This window comes from Peromyscus californicus, unplaced genomic scaffold (genome assembly GCF_007827085.1).
Source record: "Peromyscus californicus insignis strain IS unplaced genomic scaffold, ASM782708v3 Scaffold_10__1_contigs__length_136768540, whole genome shotgun sequence".
Lineage (NCBI taxonomy): Eukaryota > Metazoa > Chordata > Mammalia > Rodentia > Cricetidae > Peromyscus > Peromyscus californicus.
The window spans coordinates 117,018,808-117,039,452 of record NW_026294391.1 but is presented as its reverse complement, the minus strand read 5'-3'; the positions used below and the strand labels follow the sequence as shown (position 1 = coordinate 117,039,452).

Sequence of the window (20,645 nt, the reverse complement as noted above, 5' to 3'; positions counted from 1 at the left end):
ATATCTGTAGGGGCAGTGCCAAGATCTGAGAAAGAGAAAACAACTGGAATTGCAGATCCTTTCAGAACCTATTCAGGCATGGGAAGGAGATGATATTAAGACCCTGGGAAATGTCATCTTTATGTCACAAGTAATGGTGCAGTATGGAACCTGTGAGGTAAGTCTTCAGCATTGCTTCTTTCAACTTTCATATTTCCCTTCCTTTATTGGTCCTTCTGTCAAGGTCAACTGGGATAGAGACAGAGGGAATGGAAAATGAAGGGTAACTTTGAGACACATTTAGATGGTAATATCAACAGAAAGGGGTGGCTTACGGGATACAGAAAATGGCAGATATAATTTAGACCTGCTAACTAGGTATCTGCATGGAGATGTCCTGTTAATGTACTATGGAAATATAGGTGAGAGGTCAGCATTAAAGACAGAGATTTAGATGTCTCTGAAAAATGTACCTTTCTAAGAAGTACATATCCAAAGAGAAGCACAGAGGTTGAAGATGGATTATTTCTTTTAGGAAGAGGCCAGGATAGGAGAGAAAGGTTGATCATGTCACCTAATATGATTTATTGAGTGTTAGCGTTGTCTGTCCTCTCAATAAACACCTTCCTATACTCTCTGATGTGCTTGTGGCAGAGATTCATTACTTCGAGTTAATAAGCAATCTTATTGAAAATGCAGATACCCTGGGGAAGGTTAATGCAGTGAGGGTAACTATTTGTCATTCATATCTTTGGGATAAAATCCTTGGGTGAAAGGAGGAAGAACCATCATGGGACACAAATAGGAGAATAGAATAGAACTGAGGATTGTGGTGTCATTGAAATTCCTGGAGGAGTACTTGAAAGTGACCAGCAAGCTGAGTGCTATGGAAGGTTCAGAGGTCAAGGAGTGCGAGGACAGAAAAGAAGCCATTGGATTTTGCTAGAAGGCAGTTATTGATGACTTTGAGAAAGCAGTGGGGGAGGAATCAATGGAGAGAAAATGAAGGCAGCGTGTAATTTGGCAATAAAACGTCAAGAAATGAGATATTATGAATGAGGAGCCACACGGGGTGAGAAAGGTTCTGAAGATAGCAATGAGCAGGAGAGGCTGCTGAAGAAAGGTGATGTCTGTGGAAGGAAAACTAGGCAAGAGAAAGATCGGGGACCATAATAGTTGGTCCAACAGTTAGTTCTGAAGGTTTACTCTATTCAAGTGGGAAGAAGAGTGAGGAGATAGCCATGAGGATTATTGTGTCAAATGATTGGGGTTTTTTTTTTTTTTTTGGTTTTTCAAGACAGGGTTTCTCTGTGTAGCAGCACTGGCTGTCCTGGAACTCGCTCTGTAGACCAGGTTGGCCTTGAACTCACAGAGATCCACTTGCCTCTGCCTCAAAATGGATTTTTTTGTATTTACTACTTGTGATTCTGTTAGGGCCCTCACATATCAAGTTTACTTTAGTGAAATCAAAAAATGTAGTTGACAAAAATGCATTACAATAATCTTAAAAGAGCTAAAAGAGAGAATTTCTTTTCATTTATAAGCAGTTTATACATTTGTTAATTTTTTTGTGCATGCACATCTGTGTGCCAAAGCACACATGTGGAGGTCAGAAGACACCTGGTAGGGGTTGGTTCTCTCCTTCTACCACATGGGTCCTGAGGATCAAACTCAGGTCTTCAAATCATCTATCAGACTTGCTGTCAGACAAGTCTTATCCAGTGAGCCATCTCAGTGGCCCTATAAAGGAATTTTAGTTTGTTTGTCATGAAAAAATGATAGAAGTTTAAGATAGTAGATGTGCTAATAACTTGGATTTGGTCATTACACAAAATATACATGAATTGAAATTTCACATTGTTTCTTATCAATGTGCACAAATATGTTATGTGCCAATCAAAAAAAAAACATGAAATTGAGCTGAAGGTGAATAGGACAGTAGATTTAGTATGCACAAGTCCCAGTGTTGTGTTTCCAATATCATACACAGAGCCCAAATAATCCACACCAATTTTTAAATGTATTGATTGATGTCTTTGTCTTACATGCCATACAGTAACTACCTCTCTCTGTGTAGATGTGTGTGTAGACTTGTCTATATATGTGCATTTGGGGGGAGGCCAGAGGTGACAACAAATGTCTTCCTCTATTACGTTCCAATTTTGTTTCTTATTGAACCTGGAGCTTACCGATTTTTGTCTAGACTGGATCACCAATAAACCCCCTAGATCCACTTGGCTATGACCCTACAGCATTCAGTATTTTAGATGCTTGCTGCTATGCTCTGCAAATGTACGATTTCTGGGAATCCTAACCCAGGCCCTCATGCTTGAGCAGCAGGTACTTTAGCCATGGGGCCCATAATCCTCCTAGTATTAATGATTAGAAATAATTTAATGACTGGGAATATTAGCAGATCATAAATTTCTTTTTTGTTGATTAAAACTTTTCATTTATTTTTCATCCTGATCACAGTTTCCCCTCCCTCCTCTCCTCCCAGTCCCTCTCTCCAGCCCCCTTTACCCTCCCTCCACTCCTCCTCTGTTCGGAAAGGAGCAGACCTCCCATGGGCGTCAAGAAAGCATGGCACATCAAGTTGAGGCAGAGCCTAGCTCCTTCCCCTGCATCAAGGCTGAGCAAGACAACCCAGCGTGGGGAATAGGTTCACAAAAGCCAGCTTAAGTGCCAGGGACAGGTCCTGATCCCACTGCTAGCAGCCTGCAAACAGACCAAGCTACACAACAGTCACCCACATGTAGGAGGGCCTAGGTTGGTCCCCTGTCGGCTCCCTAGCTGTCAGTCCAGAGTCTGTGAGCTCCCACGAGCTCAGGTCAACTGTAGCAGACCATAAATTTTTTATCTGCTAAAAGTTGCTTCATTTTGCTACTATTCAAAATAAAGCTATATTTTAGTTTGGGGAACTTTGAGAGACTTACTTTGTGTCTGGAACTAGCATGTCACACTGGTCCAGAATCTGTGTGGGTTCTTACTTTCACACACTCGGGGAATAATGTACATACTTGTTGGCACTTTTGAGTTGGCTATCATTTTACAACTCACCGCCAATGCTAGATCGATGATTATGTAAGGCCTGTATTTTGAAGCAGTGCTTTCAGAAGGTCTTAACAAAAGCAGTTCAATTGCTGTTCTCCCTTTCATGATCTTTATTCTACTTCAGGAAAAAGAAGAACGATATTTCATGCTGTTTTCAAATGTCTTGATAATGTTGTCTGCAAGTCCTCGGATGAGTGGCTTTATCTATCAGGTGAGTAGTTCCATATAACACAGATTAGCAAAGGCCAGATGAAAACAGGCTTCTGCTCAGAGAGATGCACGATGGCATTGTCAGCCCAAGTCAGCAAAGGCACAATGTTCTAACCCTTCACTATAATGAAACTGCTTGTAAGAACAGATGTTCTTGGGATCAAAGACCTTTGTAGTCATATAATCCTGTCCTGGCTATCTGCTGTTCTGCTTATGAGCTAGGTTTCCAGTTGTATAAAAAGAGATCTAAATCTATAATTGGATAAATTAGTAATAACAGTTTACAGACCCATATCATTACTGCTGAAAACCGCAAAGCTGCGACTTGATCCTGGGATTATCATATGATAGCCATGTTATACTATTTGGGTTAGTAAGGTGCTAGCCCTTAAATGCCATATGCAATGAAACCTCCCTCAGGCTGTTCCCCAAATGTAGACTATTAAGCTATGATTCTCTGTTATATGTGGTCCTGGCTATTACTCCTTTTCATAAAATGTGAGTCTTTGCTTTTCAATTCATATGAAAATACATCAGAAGTGCAACTGTTTTGTAAATCATGAGCTTAGGGTTTGAGGTGTATTAGCCAAATACACATTTCTCCCTTGCTTTCTTGTCTAATTAAAATCTAGACTAGGGAAGCATTATATATTTTCAGACTAGTTAAATATGTGACTTCTGTGAGGATCAAAAGTATGAGAGAAATATGTGCAATCATAGAATTAATAAGAATATTCTTTTTTCTGCTAGGGAAAAATACCACTAGCAGGGATGGTGGTGGCTAGATTAGATGAAATTGAAGGGAATGAGTACGCATTTGAAATCACAGGTAGGTCATTTTCTCCTTTTCATGGGACTACTTCAAATCCTTTTTGGAATAAAGTGGTGTTTAAAAAGTAAATGCTATTACTTCCTCCTGTATAGTCCATAAGCAGGTTATACAGGGATATGGCACAGCCCATTCCATCCCCAGGACAGCTAGAGTAGACTGCTAAAGCAGTGAAACTTGCTTGTCAGTTAATAGCCTCGACTTTGCCATTACTTTCCATCTTCTCTTGTGAGAGCCAGAGAATAACAAAATGGACTGACCTTCTCTGTCATGTGGTCCGTGGTGGCCGAGAAGCCAAAGGTGTGGACTTTTCTCACCAATCTTATCAGTCTATAAACTAGCAAGGCATGCTTTTGTTCTAAGAAGCCAGAAAGCTTTCTATACAAATTGAGCCCAATCTTCATAATTCTCCCTCACATTTTAGGCTGTTGGCCCCTTTGCTGGGTCTCTGTGATTTACTTGTAATGGCTGTACTGCTACATGGATGACACAGTGATGAAGACAGTGTTAATGTCCCTAGACCTTATCAAACCCTGTACTCACCAATAAGGAGCCCAAGATTTGGTATTTGCCTAAAGATTTTTCAACTGGTTTTAACTACATGTTGTTCCACCTTGGACACTGGGCAAACCAATATTCTTACAATATTCTTAGATTGTGCTATGGACTAGATGGCCAGTTAGTACATTTAAGGTTTTAGATCGCAAGTGTGTTTATTGCGAGGTTTTACTCTATGTCTAAGATTCTGCAAAGTGGTACAAATCAAGGGCATTATTAGAAATAAAAATGAATAATCATTTTATCACAACTTCTCTGTTCCTAATGTTAAAGTTTGAAAGGGTTATTTCATGGAGAGGAAGATGCCTGAAAATAGATGCCCCACTGAAGAGTGTTTGTAAGACAGATCCTTGCATTTTCTTCCTAAATGTTCCTAATTGGGTGATACAGGTAATGTGGTAGAGAGAACTGTGGTCTATTGCAACAATAGCCAGGACTTCCAGGAATGGCTGGAGCAGCTGAACAGACTGACCAGAGGACCAGCCTCTTGCAGTTCATTATCTAAGACCTCATCATCATCATGTAGTGCTCATTCTGTAAGTACTTCATTGGGATTATTGAAGTATTGGGATTACTGAAGTATTGGGATTGTTGGAGTATTGGGATTACTGAAGTATTGGGATTGTTGAAGTTTTTGTCAGACTTTGTCTGCTAAGGACTTCTAAAAATCAGCAGCAAGCATGCCCTTTGATTTTGGGTGGTCTCTGTAGATTCTGAAGTACAGTTAAACCTCACTAATTCTGAGTCCTCATCATTGTGAGGCCCATTGAAATTAGTAAAACATTTCAGTTAAATATGTGTGATTTTGGTCAGCAGTCTTAATGTACTCCTGCTAACTGCTAATCAAGTGTTTCCCACCAGAGGACCTTCTAAGAGAGTTTAATGATAAACAAGACTTGCTTCATAACTGTTACTCTCACCTTAATCATATGCTAAGTCAAAGCAAGTAGTTCACTTCTCTGAATACTTAAACATCTTCATGTAATCTCATTCATGCTTTCCCATCTGCTCAGTAACATGCATGAAAGGTAAACATTTAGCGTTGTCATCTGAGCTCTTAGGAATCTAGAATTTGTGGAGTTGGAGTTAATGAGGTTTTGCTGTGCTTGCTGGGTGACATGGAAGCTTTCCTCTGGTGTCTGTTAACGCTCAAACCTGCAATGCCCTATTTTGAGTGCTGTGTGTTGCGGTGGCGGAACACAGGCTTTGGCATCAAATCTGGGTTTAAATCTTGTCTTTGCCAGTTTCTAGCCAGTCACTTCACTTCTCTGAGTCTGTCGTTGTTTACTCTGATGAAGGAGCCCACTTAAGAAACTAATTGAGTACCAAACACATTACTGAAACTCCAATCGTTTCTGCTGTTCCACTTTCCTCCCTTACAGAGGAAACGTTTCTGCCTTAAATGGAATTGCAAAAAAGAGGACAGGATCATGGGACACTGAGTCCATTTTGTGCTGTTACCTAGAGACCCCATAACCTTGTCTAGAAACTGTTAGTTTTCCCACTGGACACTCACTATTCCATCTTCCCCCTTTCACGTCGGGCTTTGCTGATCCAATGAAGCTATTGTCATTCTCTCACTGTGTGGTACCAGGTCGGGTTCAGATGGCTAATTGCCAGCATCTCATGAGACATTTTCCCAGTCTTTTAGCTCTACTGGACAGCCCCGAGGACCCTTGGAGCCTCCTCAAATTATAAAACCGTGGAGTTTAAGTTGCCTACGACCTGCACCTCCACTTAGACCATCAGCAGCACTAGGTTATAAAGAGGTAATTTTGCTACATATGGTATAAAATGCTTCTGACAGCTAATTTTGGAGCTTATTGCAAATAGTTCAGTTAGAATATGCTAGAATTTGTGATAGGATACATGTATATGTACAGATATATATAATATATATCTGTACATATATATATCCTGAATTGCTAGATTCAGAGATTGTTTCTTAAGTTTCCATTTCCCTGTTCTCCATCTACAGACATAGATGGAACTGAACAGTTCAAGTGCACTGCCTGTTTCCCTAGTCTATTCCTTAAGTGCCTCTGTTGTCTCTTTACATGGTGACACTAATTCTTTAGATTAGTTAACTATGTACACACAGCTCAAACAAGAAACACTTCATTGAAAGCTGCATTTCCAATCAAACACCCAATTCTGCATTTTGTAGCATGTTGATCAATGAAACCCAATGAGATTGAGCCATGTGTCTCAACTATGAAATCAATGTTTGCCATAATGAGAAGGAGAGAAGAATATAATGAAAGAAATGTCTTTTTACAGACAGACTTCTCAGTAGCAGCTTCCCGCACAGGGTATTTGATATTTGCCTAGTGTGCTGCTAAGATGTACCATGACCAGAGTGTCTGGCCCTTTGCTTTAGAAATGCAGACAAGGCACATCAGTTACTACCCCCATAACTACACAAGTGTTACCTTTCCACCCAGTGAGGTTTTCACCCTCTTACTTATTTCTAATTATTTCATATTTCAGGAAAGATGCTCATTTATTAATAACTGCTCTTAAGGTCTTGTTGTATGAAGAGTAAGTTGCTGACAGTTATGAAACGAACCTTACAATTTTGATGTAAAGGCCACGTAGAATTCTCTGTCCCATGTGTTTTGGTCTTGGAGACTTTGCTCGGATTGGAGTGTATTTTGATTTGAGCAACCATGCTTCTGATCCAATTAATTGTTGTCTCCATTGCTCAGTGCAATGAAACAGAACAATACATAGATACTGCAGGATTTTTTAACCCTTTCAACTGACATGATAGGAGACATGACTCGAGCTTTTTTTTTTTTTTTAAAGTTAACTCTATTCAGAGTTTGGGCAGGAAGTGGTCCCACAGATTTGCTTTGAAACTGACCTGCAACCGTTCATCTTTCTTTGATTACTTAAACCAGGAGTGCCACTTCATAGTAACCTAGTCCCCTTTTTAATAATGAACATTTTGCAACTGTCAGTTACTAAATTCATACTAAGGTGAGCTCTGAAGGGTAAAGTTGACTTAATCCTTCACATAACTAATCTATTAAAAACTAAGGCATGATCTCTTTGTTTCTGCTGGGGGAAGAGAGTTATTAATATATTCTTGCTATGTGCTGTGCATTTCGGTGATTTCTCAGCATTTGTAATTCTGCACAGAACTGGATTCTTTGGACTTTTGCATGAAGATATTGCATCTGAAACTAATGTGGGAAATGTGATGATATTCTCTCCATGTAATTTATGATAACACTAACATTTCAAATGTTGTTTTAGAATTATTGATAAATGGATTTGGTCATTATAACCATCGACCTCTCACGCTCATCTTCTCTTTCTTTACATATTCATTTTAGAGGATGTCTTATATCTTAAAGGTAAGGGTAGAACAGTGACATCGTAATGTTGTTGTGCTGTAACCTTTGATGAATGAAGCTTTCCTTTATGCTTGCTTTGTCCCTTGCTATAATTGGTGGCTAAAATGTGAAGATGCAATTCTGACATGTAAGTACTTTCTTCAAAAGCAGGCTTGTGTTTGATACGTGTAAAATGTCACTTTATATATCATGCCTTTAAAATGCTCATTTTCCTGTGTTTTTAATGCTAGCTTTTCCTCTTTTTTTTTAAAGCACGTGTGGTTTTTCATGTTTGTCTCTTTTCAAGTCTAAGTGGACCACTGTGGCTAAGTGAAGGCAATTCAATTATTGGTTTCATATATATTAAAGTACTAATTATTATTCATGTATTAGATAGATAGGTAGGTAGGTACATACATACCTACATACATACCTACATACATACATACATACATACGTACATAGATGATGGACAATATGTAATATCAAGATAATATCTTGGGATTGTAAGTATAAGATTGTAAGAGTCCAATTTGTTTACTCTCATATTAACATTGATCTGTTTTTTTAATTATTAGTTATACATATGGCAAAACCCAAATTCACTAGTTTTCATCTCCATTGTTACTAATTAAAAGTGTGGCTTTGGCTGTATATAACCCAAAGTTATTTATCAGGAAACCCTTCACAAAATTCTCCTCTCTGAGAAAATAACTCAGTCTCGCCACCTTAATTTTCTCATCTAACTGCCAGGAGTTATAGTTTTCTTTGTGGGACTGCTTTTAAACAAAATTTACTCAAATAGTTTTAAACTCTCAGAAAAGGTATAACTGTTCTAGCAACAGTTACATTGTTTACTTAATTCCCTTCAAACTCTCCGTGGGGAACATCAGCCAAGTTAGGAATGCTGGTACCCTTCTGGGGTTGAAATCTCATCACTCTTGCTGCAGATGGTACCCTAAAGGCACTGGCCCTCCTGCACACTCTGCATCCTTCTTCATTCTTCTTCTCGTTCCTGTGGCAACTGAGAGTGGACTGTCATTGCCTGTGCTTTGTTGAACCTTTCCAAGTTAATTGAAGCCATTTTATTATGTGTAATCGAAAATTCTGACACTTTCCTAACGGATGCTATCACGATGAGAGATGCATTCGGATTCATTTTATTGGCTCTATTTTCATTTGTATTTGGGAGAGAATGTTAATTCATGGAAAAACCGTTATCCTTACAGGAATCTAGTAAGAGCCCCAAAACAATGAAGAAGTTTCTTCACAAAAGAAAGACGGAGAGAAAAGCATCTGAGGAAGAATACGTGATTAGGAAAAGTATGTTCCGTACCTTTACCAACTTATTTACGGTGAACTAACAAGAGACTTTTTAAAAGCAGATACTTAGAGCAGTTTGTTCTTGGCATCATCTGTTGTGAAAATACGTGGAAAATTTGGTCACTTGTAAGACTTCTGAATAAGCTGTCCCCTGCTGCACTTCCTGCCGACTCTGACAAACATCAATCTGTGTCATTTTCATGCTGCAGAACACTGCATCCCTCCTGGTTTCCATCCCCCAATGGGGCCCATTTGCTATGGACACATTTTTCCCCTCTAGGTTTCTGATGCCTGGGATATTCTTCTGAACAAGTAAACTAAATGGACTTGAGGATAGAAATCCTTCTGGCTCTCTAATGCTCAAGGATGCTCTCAGTTGGCCAAGGAGTCAGTCTGCTGACATCTGGAAAGAGAGCTTTATCTAGAGGACTGATCAAGTCAGTTAGTCAAGTGATATGCTTGTATTTGGCTCTGAAATTGTGAACAAGGAGTCAGTGTTGCAGCAGCACTGTGTGTACCAGTTGCAAGTCTAGCTTAGATGAATCTCGCCTGTGGCTAGGGACATAGTTCAGTTCATTGAGTACTTGCCTAGCAAGCACAGAGCCCAAAATTTGATCTCTAGCACCACATAAACCAGGCATGGGTAGCATGTGCCTGTCAACCCTTGGAAGGTGGAGGTTTGGAGAATCACAAGTTCAAGTTTATCCTCAGCTATATAACAAGTTAGAGGTCAGCCTGGGTTATTATAATAATATAATATTATAATATAAATAATATAATGTTATATACAAAGTAAATCTTTGCTGAACTCCTGCTCCTGCAACCCCATCCCCACCCACAACTAAACTTATTAGTGCAACATTGCCATCTGAGCATTTAAAGACTGAGTTGCCGGGGGGGGGGGGGGGGAGCCAATGATATCCTGGCTGGTTGAGAAGATGGGTAGGGTTAATAGGGAAAAGCTCTTAAAGAAGGTAAGCCTTGACATTTAATTACCAGGAAGACTTTGGTGTTCTGGGTGAGTGCTGAAGCCAACACCAAAGCCATGATTTTCACCTTCAAGAGATGACTAACAGAACCCCCACTAATTTAGAGTTCTGAACTTCAGGAGCAGCCTCCTCCCCTGAGTACTGACCCCAGAGCTCTCAGGGTTACTGTTGGTGTCACTCTTTTGTCTCATGAGGCTTGAACAAATTTTTGCCTGCCTTTCAGAAACACTGCAAATCTTTGGCAGTGATGGGCACAGCATCATTTTGAGTGTCCAGGGTCACATATCTATGAGAAGTCATTACTGATTAAATTTGACAGGTACAGCTGCTCTGGAAGAGGATGCTCAGATTCTTAAGGTGATCGAAGCCTACTGCACCAGCGCCAGTTTTCAACAAGGTAATGGCTCCAGTAGAATTCCCCATATTGCTTGCACTAACGAACGGGGTTTGTTCTTTGCTGCTCACTGTCTCTTAGGGGGAATAAAAGAGCATCAGTGCAGATCAGTTGCAGGCTGTGGAAAGCATGTGACTCAGTGCAGAGCAGAGGCACAGGACTGAATCTTTCAGATAAGGCACTTTCAGCTACTGGGTGCTTTGTTTACGCACTGTTGATTTTGACCCAGAGAGACAGTGATATGCAAGAGGGAAAAAGTTGGAGGTGATAGAAACGAAAAGGATTTTTAAAAAGTCACTTTCTTTTGATCTACTCAGGTACCTTCACCAGCACTAGTTAGGAATTAAAGAGCCCAGAGAGTTCCTGTGTCTGCGAACTGATGCTAATCTCATCTTATAGGCAGAATTGAAAAGGAAGTCAAAATACTATCTTTCATCAGCTATGTATTGAAGTGAACGATGCTTCACCAGGCTTAGGTTTCAAAGTTGCTCTGAAAGTCTAGAAATGTAGTTGCACAGCTAAGGCTCTTCAAAATGAACAAAACGTCTCAAGGAGCTGTTAGGTGGGGGCATTTCCCTAAACAGCTTTTCACCCTGAAAGCTAGGTGATGCCTTCTAGTGAGTGAGTCCTTGTGCTTTTTCCAGTCCAAGTCACATAGATTATATATTTTGTTTTCTATCATCGTATACATATAGGAAACTTTAGAAAGTTTCCCATATCTGCATCAGGACCAAATGTCCTAGCGTGCTGTATTTTTTACAGCTATTGACCAGCTGCTTACTTGGTATGAGAGGCGTTTCTTAGGAGACTGCCTTGACGCACTCTTTGAAGGTAGCCCATCTCACAGGCTGTCACAAGAGGAGAGCATTTGACATGGAAATCAACACATTTCACCATGAACAGGGACACTGCACCACAGATGTAATCTGGGTGTAGCTTCCTGGCATGCTTGGTCCTAATAGAAAGATTTTATGAGCTGGGAGAGGAAAGAGAGAAGTTTTTATTGTGAAAGCTAGGATGGAAGTGGGGATGAGGAGACACTGTAAGAGCATCACTCATACAAAATCCAACCATACTTTACCTCTGTACCACTTGTTTTCCTAGATGTAGAGTCCATACAAGTAATTAGAGGTGAAAGCTCAGGCATGTAATCTGGCCTAAAGAGGCACAGTTTTGTTCCTACCCTCCCTTGTACATGTAGGAAGTATTGAATGCCGTGCTTGGCATTCAGATGTAGCCAACATTTCAGCAACACAGTGGCCCTCTATTTCACCCCAGTCAAATATCCTGTTTCCCTAGAACTGACTGCTCTTGGCTTTCTGTATTCATTCATTCATCCATCCATTTCTCTTCTGCATACTAATTAAATACTTATGACAGCTAGTCACTGGACATGGAAGCATCTCACCTCTGGGAAGACGGGAGTGATCAAATAAAAGCAGTGAGTGCATACTCCTCTGAAGGATGTTGTTCTAAAACAGAACAGGCCCAGTGACCCAGGCAGACCAAAGACTAATTCCTTGAGCCCAGAGAGGAAGGCTCTAGACTGAGCTGTGGAGAAGTTGAAACTACCTGTCACCTCCTCTGCCCCAGGCTGTCGAGACAGTGTGGGCAGAGAGCAATGAAGATACTTGCGTTTTGTTGCTGATATGATAATCTCCCATCTCCACTGTACCCATGGCCAAAAATAGCTTGAAGTCACTCCACATTCCCCTAGAGGATTTCAAAAAGAACGAATGGTGCTTCTGAAGCCCTTTTAGCATGTTGTAGCCCAGGGTAGTGCTACTCTCAGCCCAATCTTTACTGAAATAAAGAATACCGATCGTGGGATGTGGTGTGTGAGTCCTGGAGGAAGGCAGAGACAGGGTGACCACTGGTCAGTTCTTTTGCTCTGGGGAGGTCTTAGCACATCATTTCCCCCTCCTTGAAGATCAAATGACATCATTTGGCCATTTAGAGTTCTCTCTGTCAAGAAAATTGAAGAGTGGCATAATTTTCCTCTGAGTGCGGGGGTGTGGAGAAAGCTGCTGCTCTAACAGCAGTGGAAAGCACTAAGACCGAACAGCCTCTGGCCGTTCTCACTTACAGGTACTCGGAAGGATTCCGTTCCACAAGTTCTACTCCCTGAGGAAGAGAAACTCATTATTGAAGAAACCAGAAGTAACGGGCAGACCATCATTGAAGAAAAGTGAGTAGAGAAAGTGACCCCTTTCTTTCTTTTCCCCAAACCTACGTGTGTTTATTAGTGTTGGAGAGGTTTTGCTTATTGTATTTTAGTAACCCTTTCTTAACATGTCTGGGGCCTGAAAGGAGGTATGGCAATTTGTCTTAGAGTCTCTATTGCCGTGATCAAACACCAGAACCAGAACAACTAGGGCAAGAAAAGTGTTTACTTCAGCTTACAAGTCTCAGGTCACACTCCATCACTGAGGGATGTCAGGGCAGGAACTCACACAGGGCAGAATCCTGGAGGCAGGAGCTGGTGCAGAGGCCATGGAGGAGCGCTGCTTACTGGCTTGCTCATCATAGCTTGCTCAGACTGATTTCTTATAGAACCCAGGACCACCAGCCCACAGATGGCACCACCCACAATGGGCTAGGCCTTTCCACATTACTCAGTAATTAAGAAAAATGCCCTACAGACTTGTCCACAGGCCAATCTGGTAGGGAACATTTCCTCAGTTGAAGCTTCCTCTTCCAAAATGCCTATAGCCATGCCAAGTTGACATAAAACTAGCCAGCACACAAGTCCTTCCTTGAAGGGCCCCTCCTCTTTCCTCTCCATTCTCCCTCTTTCTTTTCATCCTCATCCTTCTCTTCCCCTTCCTCCACAAAAAGGGCCTTCTCTGTTGAGCATACAGTTGGGAGCCCCAAGAGGGCAGGAAGAAGGGTGACAGAAGCCGAGGGCTAGAAACCTTCTGCTCCCCTGTGGAGGAAGCAGCTTCCCAGAACCAGAGATCTCCACATAGTGTGTCCGGAGTTATCCGGGAAGGCCTTAACATGCATCTACCTGCCCACAGCATTGCTACTCACATCTTCTCAGTCAGGAACCGCTTTTCTCGCAGTTGACCTCTTGTAAAGTCCTAAAGTAATCTGGTGGGAAAAGCATCACTTTCAAAGATGAAGAAAATAAGGTTCTGGGAAACTGTGCCTATGGCCTACCTTTCACAGTTGTGAGTGTGACTTACACGGGGTGGGGTCAAGTTAAATACCTTCAAGCTCATAAAGAAGCATGGAGTAGCCAAGAAACTCACTCCTTTATACTTGAGTCATTTTGGAAGTCAGGCCTGAATTTGCAAAGGACAGCACCTCTGACAGTGCTTGGCACTGTGAATGTGTTTTCCCACCTGCTGTATGGTAAAACACTTGGGCTCAAGAGAATAGGCCAAAGTCCCAGTTTTGCTCTCAATTTGCTATGTATTGCCAGTGTCATCCTGGGCTAGTTCTTCCATCTCTCCAGATTTGCTTTCATCATCTGCAAAATGGGAATGATAGAAATATTTTCTGGGCTGTTATGTGATCAAATATAGTAATTATAAAGGTTAGCACTCAAAAATTACTAGCAGGTATACTAATTGTTGTTATTAAGAACATTATTATTGGTATAGTAATCATAATAGCCATGGGAAGGCTTTAAGGAATGTAGTATTATCTCTCTTTTACATGTAAAGAAAGCAATGGCCAAGATGAGAAGGAAACTGAAGAAGGGCAGAGTAATAGTAAGTGGAAGGATCAAAAGTAAAACCTAGGGCCTGAAGAGATGGCTCAGCAGTTATGAGCACCAGCTGATCTTTCAGAGAACCCAGTTTAGTTCACAAGACCCATGTTGAGCAGCTCACAACTGCTTGTAACTCCAGCTCCAGGGAATCTGGCACCCTCTTCTGTCCTCCTTGAGTACCTGCACTCATGTGCACATAAACATGCACATCAATAATAAAAATTAAACTTAAAATATCCCTAACTAAAACCTATATTTGTAAATTCCTTGACTAGAAATAGTTGGGGGACAAAGAATTCCATAACTATCCAGGGAACTTTGCCATTTAAAAAAATATTATTTTTAATGTCTTGATTCTCTGTCATGTGAGGTTAGATAAATGGGAAGGATAATACCATAACATGGCTATTGTAGTATACACAAGTTCTTGTGATACCTCTCATTATATAGTAAGTAATATTTACTCCTACTCTAAAGCTACAGCAATCAAACCTGAAGATGGGAATCTTAAAAAATTGAACTCACAGGAGCAGAGGGTAAAACAATGGTTTCCAGAGGCTTGGAGGGGGTAGAAAAAAATAGGTGATGTTGGTTAAAAAAAAAAACCGACAAAGTTCAATTCTATAAGACGATAAATAGGTTTTAGTCTATCTAATAAGCAATATAATGACTAAAGTTAATAATAGTGTCTTTTATTCTTGACATTTACTAAGAGCATAGACCTCCAGTGTTCTCAAAAGACACAAACACTCATAAATAGTAGATACAACTACATCTTGTGATGACTGTGTTAATAGTTTCATTTTGGGGCATCATTTCATAAGACAAACACACCAAAGCATCATGTTGTATACTCTAAATACATACAGTTTTTATTTGTCAGGTATACCCTCAAAGACAAATTTTATGGCCACTATCTCTTGTCTTCTGGTTACTCAAGCTGGAATTGAGTGGGGAAGGAAATGGATAGTGTAGAAATGGTGGTCTAACATGGTGTTGAAGTGGGCATGTGTGGTGAGAATTTTTCTCCTATGAAGAGAGAGAATGTGGACCACTCAGAGCAGGGATATTCCCCATCAGCTAGAAACCCCACTGATTTCCATATCTGTATTTATAGAGAGTTATGTGTTGCTTATTTATCAGCACTTCAGTACCAGTGATTCATTTCTGAATTTTCTCTGTATGTTTCAGGAGCCTTGTTGATACTGTTTATGCCTTGAAGGATGAGGTCAAAGAACTGAAGCAGGTAACGCACTGTCAAAGTTATCTTCTCAGGTAACAGAATTGCCCTGTCTTCTTGGCCACCAGCTGGAAGCTGGTGTCAGGTAGAGTCCAGGAGCAAGGTACTGGGGGAGAATTTGTGTTTCCTTTGTGTTACCAGGTGGGTTTTATTTCTTTAATCATGTGACCTTGAATTTCTGAGGCTTACTATTTAGATGTATGCAGCAGAGTCCCAAACATAGATACTACTTTCTCATTCCCTCACATCTTAAAAAATGTAAGCAAGCCAAGGTGTAGGAGTGCCTGCCTGTAATCCTAGCCACTAGGAAGGTTGAGGCAAGGAGATCATGGACTTGCTAGTCTGGGCTGTATAGCAAGGTCTTGTCATGGAAAAGTAAAGAAAGGAAGGGAATAATGAAGGCGAGATGGAAGGAGAGAAAAGAGAACTGTCTTTGGTGGTTTGTGAATTTACTGGTGATGCGATCGATCCTTCGCTCTGTGATATGCACTCTACCTATGTGATGACTCTGATTGTACCTTGTGACAAGGGGGAGGATAAGGAAGAGGAGAGCCAAGAGCCTAGAGGAGCACTTGTGTAATTCTTAGCAAATTCTGGATGGGGCATGGCGAAGTCCTGAACTGAGCCATGAAGAGTAGAGCAAGTGTAAAGAGACATGGTAGAGTTGGAACTTATGGCATATGACGGCACCGTGCTGGGATTAAGAAAGAACAGACAGTAGAGAAGCTTCTCCCCTGGAGATCTAATTTGATACAGATTCGGAAGCCCTGGAAGAGGTTTGGGGTGATGGGGGAGGTGATACCAAGTTCCCTTTAGAACATAGTAAGTTTAAAGTGCTTATAATCTTTCTAGATTGACCTGCCACACTGGCATTGTCCTGTGAGTTTGGTACTCAGAAGATGAAGTTGGCATCAGAGATATTTGGGAAGCCTCTTAATGCACACTTGCATTGATAGAGAAGTGACCTTAAACAAAAGGGCTTGGAACCAGGGCAGATTCAGTCTTAGGGAGCACTTGCATTTAAGTGAAGGGTGTAGGAGGCTGCTCACACACAGGCCGAAAATCAAGACACAGCCTGGGCTCAGAATATGTAGTCAGAGTGAAGGATGCCATGCGGAGGAGGAGGAAGAGGAGGAGGAGGAGGAGGAGGAGGAGGAGGAGGAGGAGGAGGAGGAGAAGGAACCTGGGAAAGGCTGCCTTGGCTCAGTGATCAACAACTCTTTTTCCTTCTAGGAGAATAAGAGAATGAAGCAATGCCTGGAAGAAGAATTGAAGTCGAGGAAGGACCTAGAAAAACTAGTCCGGAAGCTGTTGAAGCAAACAGATGAATGCATTCGAGCTGAATCCAGCAGCAAGAGTCCAATCCTCCCATAACCGTCACTGTGCCGCTGAGCACAGGGCCTTCAGCACTTGCTGAGCTGGCCAGCTGAATGATTTGAATGTGCACTTCAGCTTTCGCTGTGTTGGGATCTTTCTTTCTCTCTCTCTTTCTCTCTCTCTTTCTCTCTCCTGCCCACCTCTGTTTGCTTGAGTGTTTGTTACTTGGTTATCAATTGATATTTGTCTTAACAGGGGAAACAACCTGGGGTGGTGATAAAATGGCCTCAATATTTTGCTATTTCCAACAGCCCTTCACTACCTAATTCGCTGAAGACAAAGCTTCTCAGGCTATGTCTAGAGTAGGTGAAAATGAACACCTTTGCCCAATGATCCAGCTGCCCTTCCCTGGACTGTCACATGGCCCCCTCGATCCTCTAGAAATGATTTCCCTGTGTTGTCTGTAAAGACCAAGAGCAGTGTCGTGCCCTGCTTCCCTTTGTGCTGGTGTCCATTTCAAGTCAGCCGAGTCAGAACTCCAACTGTCCATACCAGCACCAAGTCCGTCAGCAAACTGCTTCAGGCAACCCCCCCTCAGCAGCAGGGCAGAGCAGCTATTCCTAGTGCACTGTAGCTTGACAGCCCAGCCTTCTGCCTCTATGTGAGTTTTCTACCTCCCCCTCCCCCATGCTTTTAACCAGCCATAGCAAGTGGTGTGTGAACTAGTGTGGATGTGCTTCGCTTATTTTGTCAGTTACTACGAGCAGTGACTTTTCCTTGAATATTCAAACTACAGCCTTTTCATCTGTCTAAACAACCTGGGGGACAAGATCCCGTGCCCTACCATACACCTTCCATCCCATCTTATCAAGCTCTGGTTTGTGCAGTGAGCAATTAGAATCATCATTGGTCTCTTTGGAGTAGGCCTTGAATATGATGAACCAGTTTGTATATCCTGAGTGAAAGGGCCCCTCCACTAGCTGTGCTGGTTTCTAGTGATGCTGATTGTCTGAAACTAGTTAGCACAAGTTGTTTATAATGTCAAACCATTGACTTTGTAAGTAGTTGAGAAATCTGAACTGTGAGAAAGCAGATTTAGAAGAGAGCCCCAGGAGAACACTGTACACCTAAATTCAACACAAGTCAAAATGGACCAAGGCTGCAGGATGGAGCAGCACAGCTCTTGCCTACCTCCTCAGATGGCAGGGCAATTGGGCCAGATGGCAAAGTCACTTTAAAGAGAGGTAGAAAACCAACAGTCTTATATGTATATTTGATGGGTGCCTCTAAGTGCTGTTTCAAAACCAAACTTGAGTCCTAGAATCTTGTTGAGGAGCCCTTTTGCTTTCTGGTATGGAAGCTCTCACAGTTTCCATAATTTCATGGTACAGGGCTATTGTCTCCTACTACATGGATGACATTATAGCACCCACAGAAAATGGAGAATTCCTGAAGTCCAACCCCAGACAATTGCACAAAGCCATCCTGGCAGCTTTAGTGATGGTTTCTGAGAATGGCTGTCCTGTTTCTATGAGACATCTTTCATGTAAAAATTTAAAATAAGAAACAACAATAGCAACCCAGACGTTCACATGTGTCCTGCCTGTGCTTAGTCAATAGTTTGCAATAAATGCAAATTTTACACTTTAGTGATTACCAAATAATTTAGTTGACTGCTTAGGACATTGAAAGGTCTCTAAAAGGATGTGTACATATGCATGTTTGGGGACTTTGCCCTTCTGAGGAGAGGCCCTTGGTACTTGGGATAATGAAACTCGTGCAGTGGGCTGCCCGCGCTTACACACTAAATAATATAAAGGAAATGAAGCCATGTTAACCCGACAGCCATGTCTCCATAGTTGTGTTGTTTACAGTACTCTATAAATGGGTTCCTGTTCCTCTGTAATTAAACTGCTGCCCTTAGAGGCCTTTCAGTTTCTTCTCTGTCATGCCCCTTCTTACAGGAACTCAAATTTTCTAAACTTGTTTTTATTTTAAAGACTTTTAAAATGGACATTTTCAATAAACAAGAATAAACAGTGCTTTATAAATAAGATCATTTGTTTATTTTTTCTACTGACTGATGTTCAGGAAGTTATCTTTTTAAGTGTCATTTTATTTCAACTGACAAATACAAATTGCATGTTGGTGACAACAGTGTGAGCTTTCAATCCATACATATATCATGCTATCTATGGTCATAGGCTAATACAACATATCATTTATTACCTCAAATATTACCACATCTATAGTGAGAACATTTAAAATCCTTGCTTTTTACTCTTTTGAAATATACAAATAGTATTAACTATAGTCACTGAATTGTGCACAGATGAATTCTTCCTATTCTACTGAAACTTTGTCTACTTTGATCAAAATAATACCCTCTCTCTTTCCCCACCCAGGCCCTAGTTAAAACCTATTTTACCCCCACTTCTATGAGTTTATGTTTTTATAATCCACATATGAGAACTGAGATGTGCAGTATTAACCTTTATAAATATAAATCCTGTCTTATTTCATCTGGCACGATGCCCTCCAGGTTCATTCATACTGTTACAAATTAGTTTCTTCTTTTTGAATGCAAAGTAGTATTCCATTGTGTGTATATCTACCACATTTTTATCCATCTACCCATTCACAGATTCTTACCTTAATTCTATATATATCGATCTATCTAACATCTATCTATCTATTTTGAGGCAAGATCTCACTGTGTAGCCATGGGTAGGTAGCCTGAAACTCACTGTATATACCAGGCTGGCCTTCAACTCACAGAGATCTATTTGCCTATGGCTCCCAAGTGCTGGGATTAAAGGGTGCTCACCACCATGCCCAGCTGTAGGTTATTCTAGATCTGGACTAAGTGAATAGTATTGCAATGAACATGGAAGTGCAGATATATGTCTTCAACATACTGATTTTGTTTCTTTCAGAAATGGTGAAGAGTAGGTTGAGGTTGGAAATTTTAGCTAGTCCATTCGCATCAGCCTTCCCCCAACCTACCTTTTCCACTTAAGGTTCTATTTCATAGTGTGATCATCCCTGTAAAGTAGGGAGCAAATGTCATCTACTGGTGACATAGAACTTCCCTTAATTTCTCTTTCATCTTCTGGGTCTCAACTTACAAACCACTTGAAGTGCATCTCACAATTTTCCTTGCAACATTAAGAAAGATACATTCATTTTCCTAAACAGGTACTCATTCCTCTTTGTATTTTACAACAGTTTGTCAATCTGGGATGTTTTCAATTGCGATCTCTGGTGTCAGCAGTCAGGATGAAAAGTATTGGAGCTGTGGGCCAGGGAGATAACTCGGTTGATGAAGTGCTTGTCACGAAAGCAGGAGACTCTGAGCTAGATCACCAGAACGCATGTAAAAGTGGTGGTGTGGTGGCATGCACCTGTAACCCCAGAACTAAAATGGCAAAGACAGGTAGATTCTTGGGGCTCACTGGCCAACCAGCCTAGCCTGGTCACTGAGTTCCAGGCCAGTGAGAGACTATCTCCAAAACTAAGGTGGGGCTGGTGAGATGGCTAAGCGAGTAAAGGTACCTGCCGTGAAAGCTTAGTGACGTGAGCTCAATCCCTGGAGCACGCATATAGCCGAAGCAGCTGCACAAAGTTGTCCTCTGACCTCTCCATACATGGGATGCTGCATGTGCACGCCCTACCCATCATAAATATGCATAC

The 20,645-nt window shown here is 41.2% G+C and overlaps 1 protein-coding gene across 5 annotated transcripts in view; it reads left to right on the top strand.

Annotated features, from left to right (window-relative positions):
- Arhgef6 (Rac/Cdc42 guanine nucleotide exchange factor 6) overlaps positions 1 to 19,008 on the top strand; it is a 129,268-nt gene extending 110,260 nt beyond the window's left edge. For 3 of the 5 annotated variants that reach the window (XM_052739840.1, XM_052739865.1, XM_052739871.1), the window contains 11 exons: positions 11 to 157; positions 3,158 to 3,244; positions 3,994 to 4,072; positions 5,021 to 5,166; positions 6,274 to 6,399; positions 7,972 to 7,992; positions 9,201 to 9,294; positions 10,603 to 10,680; positions 12,766 to 12,865; positions 15,587 to 15,641; positions 16,869 to 19,008. In XM_052739840.1, the coding sequence (XP_052595800.1) occupies positions 11 to 157; positions 3,158 to 3,244; positions 3,994 to 4,072; positions 5,021 to 5,166; positions 6,274 to 6,399; positions 7,972 to 7,992; positions 9,201 to 9,294; positions 10,603 to 10,680; positions 12,766 to 12,865; positions 15,587 to 15,641; positions 16,869 to 17,009 (1,074 nt within the window). In that variant the 3' untranslated portion in view covers positions 17,010 to 19,008. The remainder of the gene's footprint in view (positions 1 to 10; positions 158 to 3,157; positions 3,245 to 3,993; positions 4,073 to 5,020; positions 5,167 to 6,273; positions 6,400 to 7,971; positions 7,993 to 9,200; positions 9,295 to 10,602; positions 10,681 to 12,765; positions 12,866 to 15,586; positions 15,642 to 16,868) is intronic. The other 2 variants (XM_052739849.1, XM_052739857.1) reach the window with 2 other exon arrangements.
- Positions 19,009 to 20,645: the final 1,637 nt, after the last annotated feature.